Source organism: Hippichthys cyanospilos, chromosome 6 (assembly GCF_059441005.1).
Source record: "Hippichthys cyanospilos isolate Australia breed blue-spotted pipefish chromosome 6, RoL_Hcya_1.0, whole genome shotgun sequence".
NCBI lineage: Eukaryota > Metazoa > Chordata > Actinopteri > Syngnathiformes > Syngnathidae > Hippichthys > Hippichthys cyanospilos.
The window spans coordinates 10913987-10930097 of record NC_142374.1 but is presented as its reverse complement, the minus strand read 5'-3'; the positions used below and the strand labels follow the sequence as shown (position 1 = coordinate 10930097).

Here is a 16111-nt window from a genome sequence, read left to right as displayed (position 1 = left end):
GCACTTAAAAAGCCCATGATGGCAAATGGACATCAGGTGTGTGGCCGGTGGCTCCGCCCCCTAGTAATCACCGTCTCCCTGCAGACAAAAAAAACAACAACACAGTAAGGAGAAAACATGACAATTACAATACATTGCCTCTAATTTTCATGTGTGCTAGTGCTAGAAGGGTTAGAAGAGAGAGACATCCTGCTCCATGTTTAACTACAAATACAATACTTCAAGTAACCTTGTGAGTCTTGTCCCAAGTGTTACCAAACCAAATGAACCAATTATTTGGGAGCTGAGATTCTGTATGTTTCTATGTAGTTGCTACAGTCCTGCATTTTTCACATTAGTCATAATTATCATATTTGTCACATTTGCCATGTTTGTTTTTATCATCTTTGTCTTATACTGTAGGTTCTTGTATTGTGTCTGATTTGTTCCTTGATGTATCACGGTTCATGTCGTCGCTACAGTATTTAAGCTCCAGGTTCTAATAATGTCATGTGCTAAAAATGTCTCAAGATGTCTTCCCGGTATTTCCAAGTCTAGTTTTTCAAGATTACTGGTAGTTTTCTATTTTTTTTTTTAATTATTATTATCATCATTATTATATAAGATATATACTTCTCCACTTACTTTTATGTTCTCCTCACGTGACCCACTCGACTCAAGTTGACTTCAGTTTAACCAAAACTTGTGAGAGTCTTGATGAGATTTGTCCCGACATGAGGCTGATGATTTGAGGAAATTGAACAGAAATTGAAACAATAATCAAAGCAAAGTCATTACTGTGTGATTTCTGTCAATTTGGGCCATCACATATTGGGCAGTTTTGACAGTGTATCAATGCAGAATGGTTATTCTGTATGACACATTTTGCATTGATTTACTGGTTACAGGTAAAACAATGCCTTCGTATGTATGCCTTTTTCCTTCTGCAAAAACAAAACGTTTGTTGTTCCTTTTTAATTTCGCCTCGATAAAACAGTGAGACCATAATCAATCTTTTGCTGATCTATCACTGATGGTCTGAAAGATGGTACACTGCACTGGCTCTTCTATCCTTGTAATAATGCCTTAGTTTCTGTTGGCAACCACTTTTGTTTGTCCCTTTTACATTTAATTAATTTAAGGAAATCATGACACAGCAAAACAAATCAGTAGTGGAGACGCCTTCCTCGATATTGAGACTGACTGATCAGAGTGCAAGACAATCTATTAGCTCTGTAGCCTTGTATTCCCCAGCAAACAAAAGCATCTCATTGTACATGGTGAGTGGTAGCTATGTACGATTGGAATAAGCCATCTTGAGTGCTAAACTCGCATTGATTGTGCACTGTTTGTAGTTACTTGTCAGCCACTAAGCTGTTGGTGACTGATCCACTTCGTGAGTGCCAGCTTATCATAATCAGCTTGAACACATTTTAAGCTGTTGATTCAACAGACAATTTCTGTGCCTCAAATAAATGAGTCAGTGCTTCACAGTTTTACTTCTAATGCTTGTGACATTTTTTTTTAAATATAGTTTTAAAACCAGATCACCGACAATTAATATCAGTGGCATTTTTAAAGTGTTTTTGGGCCTGTATTGTGAAACTTCAACTTTTGGAAGTTTTAACCATGTTAGAATGCTATTTCCTCACCAAATACTTATGAACTAACAGGTGCCCTCCAGTCCAAATTATCAAAATAAGTAATTTGCTGTGAACAAAAGGTTTGGTTTTTTTTTCTTTCTGAGTGCTCTCTCTGGTTTGGAGATGAGGTGCTGCCCCAAGTGGAAGTGTTTAAGTACCTCGGGGTCTGTTCACAAGTAAGTGAGGGTAGATTAGAACAGGAGATTGACAGGCGATTGGTGCAGCGTCTGCTGTGATTCGGACTCTGTAACGGTCTGTCATGGTAAAGAAGGAGCTAAGTCCGAAGACGAAGTTCTCGGTTTATCTCGGTTGATCTACGTTCCTGCCTTCACCTATGGACACGAGCTGTGGGTTCAGACCTCCGAAGACTCCGAATACAAGCGGCTGAAATGAGTTCATTCCACACGGTGTCCAGGTTTTCCCTTTGATAGGGTGAAAAGCTCGGTCTAGCTGTGCCAGTGTCAAGTTGCTGCTCCCCCGCTTTGAGATGAACCTGTTGAGGTGGCTGGTTAGGGTGCCTCCAGAACTTCTCCTTGGTGAGGTGTTCCAAGCATCTTCCACAGAGAGGAGGCCCTGAGGATGACCCAGGACATGCTGGAGAGACTATAGCTCTTGCCAGGGGATCCCCCACAGGAGCTGGATGAAGTGGCTGTGGAAAGGAAAGTCTGGGCTTTCCTGCTGAAGCTACAGGACCTGCGACCCAACCCCAGATGAGCAGTAGAAAATGGAAGGATGGAATGTAACATCATATAAAGAATGATGTTTAAGAGATGAATACGTACCATAATTCCCCAAATATAAGACACACTTTTTCCCCAAACCTAAGCCCAATAACATGGCTGTGTCCGATAAATGTTAATTTATTTTTTTTTTTTCCTTTTAATTGAACACCAGGCGCACATGCACGGCAGGCGAGAAGGTTGTTGTGAGGTGGACCGGAGACTAGTAGTGTGCTGTGTTTTGGACATAATAAAAGTGCCGACTTATGTCAACCCTTCCTCTCTGCAGCCTAATTTGTCGGCGCGCTCTGATTTAAGCCAGCGTGCGGGGGCCGTTTTACTCCGAGGGCAACTCCGGCCCTGGAAGGAGGACTTCCCCCGTGTCCCCTGTCTACAGCTCAGGGACGGAACGGGAATGAACAACACCATGTTTTGACGCACAGATATGTGTTTTTATATTAGCCATATTCTAGCTTACAATAACTACCGTAATGGGAAAAGCTAGATAGGGACGTCAATTGGCTGTTAGAGCAAGTGCCTGTTCCAGGCAGCAGTTTGTGTTGGCTGAGGTTGTCATGCCATTAATTCTAATTAAAGAAGCGAACAGGTTGAATCACTGCCCGGGTCCATCCTTGTTCACAGGAATATTATTAAAATGAAGAGGATCATATACAAGTTAAGATGTCTCAAACTGATTCAATTAAGAGTGCACTGGTTAGAGAACATTGAAAGGTATTCAGTTTGACTCGTTTATTAACTGTGTTTTTTTTTGGCAAATTCGCACATCATAAAATTAATAAAATACACATAAAATTGGTGAAATATGGATGCTGCTCAACTTCAGGTATTTATGGTAAAATGAACTCGAACCATGTCAGGAAGAAAAGGAAAAATAACTGCTTGCAGTGCATTCAACATTACACTGGTGAGGCATTCACTGACAGCTCACAATGGTGGGAAATCTGACACAGTCTTAACACACAATAAATATTAAACGTTTGGATATGAACACAAGCAAATATGAAGGGTTTACATAAGATGAGAAAATACCAGAATTTAACCACAAGGTGCATCTTATACGCAAGTGCGTCTCATATTTGGGAAATTATTATGAATTACAGTAAGTATTTATTTATTCATTTTTCCCCTGAGGATAAAACTCAACTTTCTATATGATCCATGTACATAGAGTTCAAACCCAATTATACACAGAAAAGTTCATGCATCTCAGTGAGGCATCAGCGTGAAGATACTTGCATCAATGGTGGCGCACATTGAGCAGTCTGGGGCAAAGCACAGATTAAGAAGCAAAGGGGCACCTCCTCAGCAACAATTACTACATTTCCATGCGCCAAATCTTTAATGATCAGTCTTCATAAGAGGTTTTGGCCTAACATGAACTATTATCCATCTAGCAACACGCTACACGTCATATTTTGTAGTTGTCTTCAGTGTGGGATTTTGGTGACCCTAATCCATGTTTTTTTCTCAGTTGCGTGGGCTCGAACTTTGAAAGGAAATCAGTCGTGTTGGTGGTAAGTGGGCTAAGTTGTGTTCTGTCATTGTTGTCTGACTTCAAAGGCGCCAGCTCACCATGCTCCCTTTCGAAATCACCCCCACCCTCCAAAACCTGACAGCGTTAGAATACCATCAAACACTCTTTGGCTTCCTTTGAAATGGCACTGACACTGTTTGGCACTGCAATTTGTAGACTAAAGAGTGTATTATTGAAATAAATCTGAGGCTTGGAAAGGGGATGGGAATGAATGCGTACATATCTGAGTTGAATATTGAGACTAAGCCTTGGCTATAAGAGAATATGAAGCTCATTGAGTTTGTTGCTATTGCGCAACGTCCTCATGTTTTTGTGACTTCAATTTCTACTGACTGTTTTTGCTATCTGTATCTAGTGCCCTTCTAGATGGTGTAAAAAAAATGTAATCTGTTTGAAGGGAGGACTTTAAAATAGTCTGCAGCTGGAGAGATAAAAGACAGCCAACATAACAGTCACAAAGGTTAAGTGTACTAAATGACTGCTCCGGTAGAGTTCAGACTATTAATTTTAAAGTGTAGCAGCATTAACCATAACTGCTTTGTGCGCTTGGTGTTATTTTAATAAGGGCAAATGTGAATGGATTAAGGTTTTCAAGTCATTGTTTTCACAAAACATAGTGGGAGGATTGGATGACTAACGGAACAAGTGGGTTTTAAATCCTAACAATGTACTCCTTTTAACAATGAGGGCTCTCATAAGTGTTAGAAAAATAAATAGTCTGCGGTCTTATGTTGAGGTTTTTTTTTGTTTTTTTGTTTTTTTTAAATACAAACTACATCTGTCCTGTCATGTAACTGTATAACCTGCAGACACTCACAGGATCCAGCTACAAAACACCATCAAATGATGAGGATGCACACATAAATTATACAACACATATTATGTAGAACAGATGTCCATATGCAGCCCTTGACATGGTATAAAGAAACAGATTTGCTGGTGTTGATGTAGGAGATCTTAGTGTGCACAATATGTTCCTAAGGAACTCGACGATCTCCACTTGCCTATAATGTTACCACAGTAAACAACCAACAACATACCACAGTTAAAAAACACCAAAAAAAAAAAAAAAAGAGTTACTGATTAACTCTCTCAGTGCTAATCGTTAATCCGAAAAGGCAACCCCTAGAGTGCCAGCAAATTTTGATCATTTTCACTCAGAATATTGCGTGGTATTTCTACATTAACGTTGGTATGAAAGACTGGATTTCATGTTTTAATTAGAAAGTTAACATGTGATTCTACCTTATTCTGTTCTTTAGTAGTCACTATTAGAATATAGGTCATTTGAGTGACACCAAAATTAGGAGAAATTGAGCTTTTGTGAAATTATATTATATATATATATATATATATATATATATATATATATATATATATATATATATATATATATATATATATATATATATATTCACACTTGACAACATACTAACAATTTTTTGTTTTTTTTGGGGTCACTTTATAACCGCATATCAATTTTTTCCACATATCTGTGTTTGAATTACATACATTTGAATGCAAAAATAAGTAATATGTCATTTACAAGGCAGATGGGGGGAGGAAAATAAAGAGCAACGTTGCACACTCTAATATCACAACAGTCGTCACTTGGGGAAAGAACGCTATCCCAAGTAAGATGATCAACAAATCAACTCCGAAGACCTCCATTTTAAAACATATTGAATGGGTCCGCAGATGACTACCCGTGGAATAGTAAGCCGTGTCAGATAATCATGATGACTTTTAGGGCTTTTCCATAAATTAATATTCAGCTGTGTCAGAAAAGTGAAGCACTAAAACTTCATTTTACTGTTGCAACCTTTGCAGAATTCCTCTCATTTGTCTTGTTTCCGCCCCACCCCCTCTCCCCCATAACCGCAACAGTGTAATATTTGATATACAATGATGAAATGCGTCTACATGTACCATAATTTCATCATTTGTATAACACACACCATGTGTTATAATTGGACAGCCGTGATCTATGTAACCACTACAGTCAGGGGTCAAATTATAATCGAGGTTTTGTAAAAATAACTTAAATTGAAGTAAAACGGGGGAGGGGGTGTCAACTTAGAAGCGAGGTCGACTTTTACTCGGAGGAATACGGTTATTACAAGGTATGTGTGCATGCAAGTGTGTTTTTTGTGAGTTTTGTGTTCATATTCTCCTGGATGCAAATGGACATTGCAAAATTTACACACTCAGTGTTACCCTAAATTATCATGTAGGATTTGCCTTAGACTTGGTGGGTTTGAAAGAAATCCAGCTAGTGTTTGGCATAGTGTCCTCCCAGCCTGCTGTCTGGGTAATTGTATGGTGACCCGTCATTCGCACAAATTTTCCACATTGATCTTCCTCTTCTCTCATCACAGCCCAGCCAATGACATTGAAAAACAACATGTTCTTGTTTTTGGCTGTGTGTTACAGAAGCATCACTGAAAACGATCATCCTTCCAGGTTATATCATTTCATGGGCATTCAATACCATAGAACTGAACTAGTCCAGTTGTGGTCACTCTATTTACAAAAGCACTTTGTTACACGTATGCTAGCTAGCGAGTTACCGCTTACCTTTGCGGTTTCCAGAAGGTCCCGGGGATCGACCTCTGGTGAGATCAGTGGATCCGTATTGGAATCCACTCATCTGAAAAATCTGGCTTGGCTTCGCTTGAATTTTCCAAGAGAATCCACTCTATAATCTTTGTATTTATCATTTGGCCTACAACGAGACATACTTTGCCTGAGTGTGAGCTGATTTAAACCAACCACTTGTTTTACCCCCCAAAAGAGACTTGGTGCATCAAGTGACTTTAGACACTTTAAAATTAGGCCCTTTAAACAGGTGTCCAAATACTCAACATAAAACTATTCTAAGTCATGGTGTGCAGTTTCATTTCATCAGTCACCTGAACTTTAATGAGTTTCTACATACCTCGTGCAAAGTAATCACCTCCCACTGGTTGGAAAACAATGCCATAGTATAAGCACACTATAAGAGCTGGCACCTCTGCGCTATGCTGAAGCACTTTTTATGCTTTCTTACAAACTACATTTTTCAATGCATTTTTAGTTTCCGTAACTACACCTAAATGGCCAATGTTGAAGAATAAATAGTTGTATCAAGACAGATAACATTTGATGTAGGTTAGGGACAAAAATGTGACTTTTCACTGTTGACCACAGTGGTTTCAGTTTCAAAGAGAAATGGTGAGGAAGATTATTTTACACCTTCCTATTTTGTGTGATGTTTTGTTCTTTATGATGAGCTAAAATAATATCATCCATTATTGGTGAACTATTATCTTTTGTGTTCACAAATGTGACATTTCTCAGTGGTCCTTGGGGAAAATGTTAAACAATGGTATCTATTGTATTGGTTTTTCATTTATAATCATAGGCACATGGTGTAAGTATTCCATCAAAAATAATTAATGCCAAGCAGTTATGGAAATCATACTGCACTAAAAAGAAGTGAAATAAAAGAGCATATGTTCTGAGGTAGACACTTGGAGACTTGTTGTTCCTTTGTTTTGCACTATGAGGCCCACGCAGACTTTCACAGCACAATGTGAATCCTTGTTGCACCTGCCTCCGTAATCAACAACACGTGTACACATCAACACTTGCTCACTTCCTGTGGGATCCCTCACGCCAGGATCCGCAGTGGGGGAGGATAAGGGAATTATGTTGTAACAGTGAGGTCAGTATGGGGGAGTGGTTATAAAAAAAAAATAAAAAAAAAAAAAGGATGGCTCTGCCTGGAGTCTGTTAGTATTCCTGACAGCATTGCACCTTGGTCAGGCGAGACATGCTCCCATGTGAGAAGTAGGCCTAATTCAAAGCAAATCTTTCTAATGCATTGTAACCTCCTGTCCATCACCATCATGTTGAGCAATTTTGAATTCTGCCACAATCTCTCTGGAGAAATCTGGCTCTATGGTTGAGAGAAAAAAAAAATAAAAAGAAAGAAAAGTTGGATGTTGAATGGTCTTCATATTTGACACTAACTTATCTAATGACTGAAATTGTGATTCATTTCTATATAATGCTTGGATCTAATTATGTAAAGTGTCTGTTAACATTTTTTTTTAACATGATATACATTTGCTAAAGAAAATAGCATGGATTTTTCAACTAGTTACAAAATGTGATTGGATCGTGTTATATCACTAATCTTTGCTTGAGATTCAAACATGCAGAGGTTTTAAGTTTTCCAGCAAAATTTCTTGAAGAACATTGATAGTAATGCATGCAGGCCACGAAGATGAAATGTCTTCAAATTAGTTTTTTTCTTTTTTTATGTTGTCTTTGAAAGCCATGTGAACACGCACAATAACAAATAAGTTAATACTGTATTTCTTTTAAAAAATTAAAATGAAAAATACGACTTAAGTTATCCCTTTTCTTAACCCCAATATGTGCTCATTTATACACCACTTGCGATGATGAGAACTGAGGCACACATTATGTTGTGCTAAGCAGAGGTGGGCAACTTACATTTTTTTACTCGTGTGACATTTGTCAGAGCTCCACCCCCTTTCTGTCATCATCAGTCTGTCATTTTTTCAAACCAGACAAAACTGTAATCGTCGGTCCGTCAGTCGTTGTATTTTTGTCAACCTTCCACCACCACTAATGGGAAACATTTGACCATTTTTTTTCTGGTCGGCCATCTGTCAGCCACTGGTCTACTTCTGTCTGCAATCATAGTAATTTTTTTTGTTTTAGTACTTACACTTAAAGTCAGCACCATGTCTGTGGTTCTACAGTTACACTTCAATGGAAACACATCACAGTATTATAAGTGTAACACGAAAACAAAAGCCAGCTAATTGGTTTAAACCTAGGCTATAAGACACCATCATGTTTACTATCCCACATCTGAGGGAATGCTGGGAATGAAAGTGCATTTAGCAATCATGTCCACTGACATTATCATGCTTTACATGACATTCAAATGGTGGATGTTGTTTCTCATTTATAACTGCGTGCCATACAACTATAGAAGACAGTTTCATTATTTGTCTAAATCTGTCTATATTTCATCTGTCACATACCATACTCTACAAGTATTGCTGAGGTTGAATTGACCAAAAATGTCTTTAATTATGGTATTATCTAGCATATTCGGGCAAAGAGCCAATCATAAAGAGAATGCAAAATTGTTCTGCATTTATTGGTTACTTGAAAGGAACCGCATCCCAAAATGCTTTTATCAGCAAGAAACCTGAAACGAGTACTAGAAAAAGGGAGTGACTACAAACCAACACAGACATAGCCTTTGATTCAAGGGCGGCATACGTCAATTTGCAATTATAGTAAAGTCAATTGTCTCAGCCCTAAACTTTAGGGCTGAAATTGTGTCCCCATACAGAATCACACATGAAACCCTACAAAGTCAGTTCACATTTTATGATTATTTTACGTTCACAAATACATATAAATCCAACGTTTTTACATTGTTTTCACCCAAATAGATATCATTTACTTTTACTGAACACCTGAAACAATATGCATGGGTACACAATGAAAATACTTGAAGTAAACCATAATCCACTCATTCATCCATTTCGCCACTTGTCCTCACAAGGGATGCAGCCATGCTGGAGCCTATCCCAGCTGTCTTTGGGCAGTAAGTGGGATATGCCCTGAAACGGTTGCTAAACAATGTCAGGGCATGTAAAATTTAAAGAATAACTGATTGAATATTACAGATAGATATCATGTACTTTTTTTGGAAGCTGTGTTAAAGCCAAGCAATGTTTTTGACATACACAGAGCATCGCTGTATGCCCACAGTTCAGGATTCAGGATTTTTGTGTAAACAACGAAAATATAAGCAAAACAGCAGGTCATAAATGTTACTGGGGGCCCATGTGAATTTGATCACTCTTGACACTTTTATTGCAGCCAAGATCTTTGGAGCATGCTATATTCTTTGCTAACTTATTTTCATCTTCAGGCATTTTTTGCAACCCAAAGTCAAAAAGTCAAAATCAAAGTTTGCTTTATTGTTGTCTTTCTTTTCCACAGGAAAATAACGATTAGTCAGTAAGTTTTCTTTTTTCCTTTTTTTTACTTATCTTACATTTTCCCTGTTTGCGTTTATTTGCAGTTGAATTCGATGATTGTGCTGGTAATGAAGATGTGGCCTTTGAGGTGTCTGATACCAACTTCCACATCGATAGCAACCTGAATTTGGTACCGCTGCGAGATGTGACATACAATGGCCCAGTCATGTTCATCCATGCACTCAGTACTCATGCAGATGACGTGGCACAAGTTGACATATCTCTACCACCGCTTGAATCACCACATGTTCTCAAGGTGAGTAAACACAATACCTAACCAAAACCTTTATGTGTGTATGTAGGTCGGAGTGCGTGCATGGGTGTGTGTTAAAGTGCAAAAATCCGCCTTTTTATTCTAACTGCTTAACCTCTGGGAGAGTCGTGAGTGTGCTGTAGCCCAGGTGACTTCGGGCACTATGCGGGCTACACCATGAACTGTTTGCCAGTCAATCGAACACCCGTTCACACTTATAATCACACATAAGTACAATTTAGAGTGTCCAGTACACCTACTCTGCATGTTTTTGGAGTGTTGGAGAAAACTGGAGCACCATCAAGGAAGGCCAGAACCAAAGGCAAGCTCATAACCTCAGCATGTGAGGCAGAAGTACTAACCAGTCTTCGACCCACCCTGCTTAATAAAATTTAAATGATGTCATAGTAAATCTGAGCACATGAACTTAGGGTGCTTGAGTGATGTCACACCAACAAATGGAAAGTCGTGAAGTACACATACTTCATTACTGTGCTTTAGTTTTTTTTCTTCCTTCTACTTTGTACCTTACTGACAGCCAACTTTTACTTTTCTAACTTACTTTTGCTTGTTACACATAAAGATAAGCATTTGCATATTTCACTTGTCATATTTTCAACGTGTTTCTGTACGTGGTTCTGTATTTAATGTTTAAATTACTGAATAAAATGACAGCACAAAGAAAAAGTAACTCTTTAAAAGTGTTTGAGCAATGAGTACGTTCTGACTTAATTTCATTTTTCATTTTCTACGCTGGCTGCTACATAGTCACGTCAGTTAGCTATTACAATGTTCTGGTATATTTAGTCTTCTCTTCATATTAACCAATCAATCCCAGTGTGAAAACAAGAAAAGTATGATACATTTTATCTTACACAGGGACAAACACTACAAAGGGCCTATCTCAGGGTGCTATCTCATTCGACACTATTTAGAAAGTGCATCCATACGATTTGCATCAAGCGGTTAGCATGAAAATACAGTAGAGCTCAGAGCAATTACTTGTTTTTATTTACTGAATATACAGCTGTTTATTGTTTGCGAAAGCAATTTATAGAATGCAAAGTACTTTAAGTGCTAATCATCTACAATGGTTAGCGCGTCTGCCTCACAGTTCAAAGGTCACGGGGTCAATTTCAGCTCGCTCCAGCCTCCCTGTATGGAATTTGTATGTTCTCCCTATGCTCGCGTGGGTCTTTTCCAGGCACTCAGGTCTCCTCCCACGTTCCAAAAACATGCATGGTAAGTTTATTGAACACGGCGAATAGCCCTTAGGTATGATTGTAGATGTGAATGGTGGTTTGTCCCTTTGTTTTGTCTTTTTTTTTCATGAGAAAAAAAATGGATTTCCAAAGGGAAACTTCATGTTAATTTTGTTTATGGATTTCTGTTGAATGACTATAATTATCGTACTAGTAGTACTCTATCTAATAAAAAATATTAAATAAGTGTACTTTATTTTTTTTACTTTTACAGTACAATTAAAGGGATGCATGTATGACGGAAATCACTGATTTATAATGTTGCACGCTTCATTTTTTCCCTGAAAAGTGGCTCCAAGATGTGCCATGGCTTGAGGAACACAAATGTGGTGCACGGTTTACCACTCGTGTCCTCAGCTAGTAGACAAAACCAGTGTGTTTGATCAATTGAATGCCCGTGCATTTGATTTTTATATATTTTTTTCATGATCTAACTATTTGTTGAAAGCAAATACACAGCAAATGTAATTTCAACAGTTAGAGAGAACGACTAGGTCTGAAGCACCAATTTATTTGAAATATGCTACCTTGACCTTTACTGGTGGCAAGTGTTGTAATTCTAACCTTTGAACAGCTTGTCACCTGAACAATATTAATACACACACACACACACACACACACACACACACACACACACACACACACACCATTAAATCGTGTTAAAAGCATTTCAAGAAAAAGGGAGCAACACTATTGTTCTGTTAGTACAGTTTCCTGTATTAAGTGTCTAGTTGTTTATTTGTATGTGTTTGTTCTGAAACAAATACCTTTCTACCAAATAAACTCTGTAGCCCAAACATAGAAAAATAAATCAGCACCAGTGTTCCATATCCTCCAATGCCCAACTTTTTCTTTAGGTCAGCTATTCTACAATGAGTTAATGTAAAATATTTTCAAGGGTCTGAAGCCACATTTTGAGTTCCCTGCAGCTCCCAGAGTTCAACTGCCTTTGTTGGAGTTCTTTGTTCCCCAATGGCCTCATTTCTCCACCTCTGCCATTATTTATTGGCAGTTTTTTGCTATACCTCTCGCCATGGTCTTTGCTGTGTTAATTACAGAGTGGAGTTGAATTCTTGTCATACGGTGCTTGCCTTTTGCACCTTTGTTTCCTTTACAAAATCTTATTTCAATGGGGTACATGTTTTAACTCAATATGTTAATTGTTCTTTTATTTTTTTTTTAACTGAAAGACACTTTTCTCCAGAGTTTTTCGGTCATTCTGAATCATATGACTTCATTTACACTACAAGTGTACATCCCTAAAAAATAACATCTAAAAGGTTTTTATAATCTAAAATCCTTTTGCATCGTACACAAAATGACTCAACCATACATGTTCCGTTTTGATTACGGTACCATATATGCATGTACATGTGCATGTACTAATATCTATATATAGATGAATAGAATAGAATGATATTTTCACCATGCTTCTAATTGGTTGGTTTGATTAGGTCTTAATTATTTGGTGCAAACAATCATGCAGTTTTGTGAACATGCACAGACAAATCCAACTGTTAGCAGGCCCTTGCCAGAGAGCAAAAGCCTCCCTCAACTAATAGCACAGTGTTCTCATGAGAGAGCTTGGTTATAAGCTCACATTATTTCAACATCAATTAATGTGCTCAAACTCCATTAGCTTAGTGTCTCATATAATCATACATCTATTGTTCCTTTGTTCATGTTCTGCGTTTCCTATCCGCTCCCCACCACATGCCTCTGTGCTGTCTCAAGCGAGCCATTGAACATATTCTTTTTAGGCTCAATAACAAACAGATGACATTTTTAAACAGTTGCCAATAGGTCAGATGCTGAGCTTTAAATTGCCACTCAAGCACTCAGTTAACTTGTTTGTCAAAATTGAAGTGAGGGGGTAATATTCTAAAAAGAGGTTGACACTAAAGTCACTATGAAGTGCTTCTAAAAATTCGAAAGTTTTTTTCTGCATTCCACCACTTCCATCCACTTTTTTCAGCCGCTTATCCTCATTATGGTCACTGCTATCCAATGGCAATTTTACTAACACAGTGATGGTTTCATTGAGAATAGGTGGTGATAATGTTTAATTCCATCAGCTATAAGTTTGTTTTCAGACAAGCCCGAGGAAAAAAAGGTGCCGTAAAAAGATTCTCAGTGCACACAAGTCTGAATTAAAAGAGACCGTTTGCAAAGTAGTGGGTGGGTCTATTTCAGTTAGACAAATGCATTATCCTAAAATGGACTGTGTGCCTTATTCTGTGATGTTTTATGATGTACTGCACAGAACAGCAGTTGTGCAGGAAATGTTTGTGCCTTGTGGGGGCACAGGCAAGCATCATTCATATTTAACTGATAAGGGGAGAAATAATCCAAGTTCATAAGCCTATTTATTCAGCTTTTGTTATGTTTCCTTCTTTTATTTTGCAAGCGCAACAATTTCAACGTTCCATCGGCAGTAATATTTTCATCCTGCTATGGCAAATAGATTTTTCTCTTACCCAGCTTTGATTGTTGACTAAGGCCGTCTGGGTATGGCTGAGACAGAACATCTTGCAAACACAGCACAACAGCACGCATTATAATCTTATTCTGTCACCATTCCACTCCATAAATCTGTTTACTGCTTTTCCTATTGTCACTTTTTTTCTTTTCTAGATTGATTCCCATTCATTCAAACCATTTGGTTAGAAGGCTTGACATTCAATAGGTTATTTAACATACACATTATATTTCAGGGTTTCCGGTTTGATTGTCAGAATGGAAACCAAAATGCTGAGCATCATGTAAAAGTGAAGACTGACACTAAAAAATACTTTAAAAAGTGTTCAATGCACAGGGAGCCGATATAGCAAGACCTGAATTGGAGTTATGTACTCTCTCTGTTGAGCACCATTTAGGAGGTTGGCAGAAGTCTATTGTATCAACTGGAGTGGCTTTTGGGAGGACTGTAGGTAATGTAGGCACACCATTCTGTTGATATTATGTAGTCTACTAACTAATGCAATTTAATTTGAAAACTGCATTAAGAGCAAAGAGCTCAACACTTCAAATTTGACTACCCCTTACATGGACTAATAATTATTGATTAGTGATGGCGGACAAATGGTAGATCACTATTAATTCCAGTTCATTTGTCATCACATGATCGCATCAACAAAAAAAAAAAAGACTCAAAACATTAACTCAGTACTGATTACTTATTCTAAACGACTGCTTCATTGGGACAGATCCACTTTCACTTGGTAGCAGTTGTATCATGTGCCTCCCCAGCACAACCTTGTCGCTGCTGCCTGGTGTTGGCCTTCATTTTACCCATTTCTCACCAGGCCCTAACACATTGTCAGAAATGAGTAATGATACTTCTCAATATAGCATGAAAAGTAAAAATGGCAGAATAGACAAGGACATGACATTGCTGCCGCAATAACTCTGGATCTCAAATGACAATGACTCGATTTTTTCCATGGCTGCCTGCATATATAAAACAACACAATTAACCCCCTCTTCTAATTTTACGGACTATAAGCCGCAGGAAATAACAACAGATCTTTACGCAAAAAGATGGTATATGAAGTTTTTATAGTTTTTAAAAAAAATTTGTAATTGTCTGCCAACAGCAACATTCTTTCATTAACAGACTGAACATACCTGCATGTTTAGTGCCAACATATTTACAGAAAAGGGACGGATGGATATTTGTTAGTTAGGTAGCAGTTCAAAATCAAAATCAATACTTCAATAGCATCTTTTTTTTGTCTCCCTTTGTTTGATGGTTTATTTTAGTTACAATAACACATGCTACACAAGTCATATACAATCATAAATACATGAATAAAATCACATATACTCGGTACTGAATATAAAATTTACAAATCACAAATTTACCTAAAATTTGATACATTCTCTTATTAAATTTAGACATATATATATATATATATATATATATATATATATATATATATATATATATATATATATATATATATATATACATATATATGTTAAAACAATATATTGATAAATATATATATATATATATATATATATATATATATTATATATATATATATATATATATATATTTATCAATATATTGTTTTAACACTTTTTGAGCACAGCCATTGAGTCACATCATATTAGTTCTATTTGATAGTTGTTCCACAAATTGACACCTCAAACACACATTTGCTTGCTGGTGGCTCGCAAAAGAAAAAAAAAAGTAAAAAACACACACACACACACAGATAAGCCGCACTGGACTATAAGCCGGAGGGCTCAAAACACGAGAAAAAAGTCACAGTTTATAGTCCGAAAAATAAGGTATATATGTGCCTTGCGATTGACTAGCAACCACTCTACAGTAGGGCGTCCCCCACCTATTGCCTGAAGATGGCTGGCATAGGCACCAGCAAGCCCACGATACTAGTGAGGCTAATGACAATGGATGGATTATTGAATAAAAGAATGGGAAAAGGAAGGAAGGAACGAAGGAAACTGATTCATCTAAAGGTCTGCAACCAGGGCACTTATTTCAGTTCAGTGATGGCATTGTGGAGACCTTGGATATCATTAGCTTGAAATGTGACCACTAAAAGGTAGGGGTTCTAAACATATTTAAATTTGCCTTATGTCATAGCTGAGACT

At 37.6% G+C, this 16111-nt stretch overlaps 1 protein-coding gene across 1 annotated transcript in view; it reads left to right on the top strand.

The window, feature by feature from the left end:
• The window catches only part of cdh13 (cadherin 13, H-cadherin (heart)), a 249822-nt gene that overhangs the window by 89934 nt on the left and 143777 nt on the right, over positions 1–16111 (top strand). The window contains exon 3 of the mRNA XM_088417738.1: positions 10018–10229. Coding sequence (XP_088273864.1) covers positions 10018–10229 — 212 coding nt within the window. The remainder of the gene's footprint in view (positions 1–10017; positions 10230–16111) is intronic.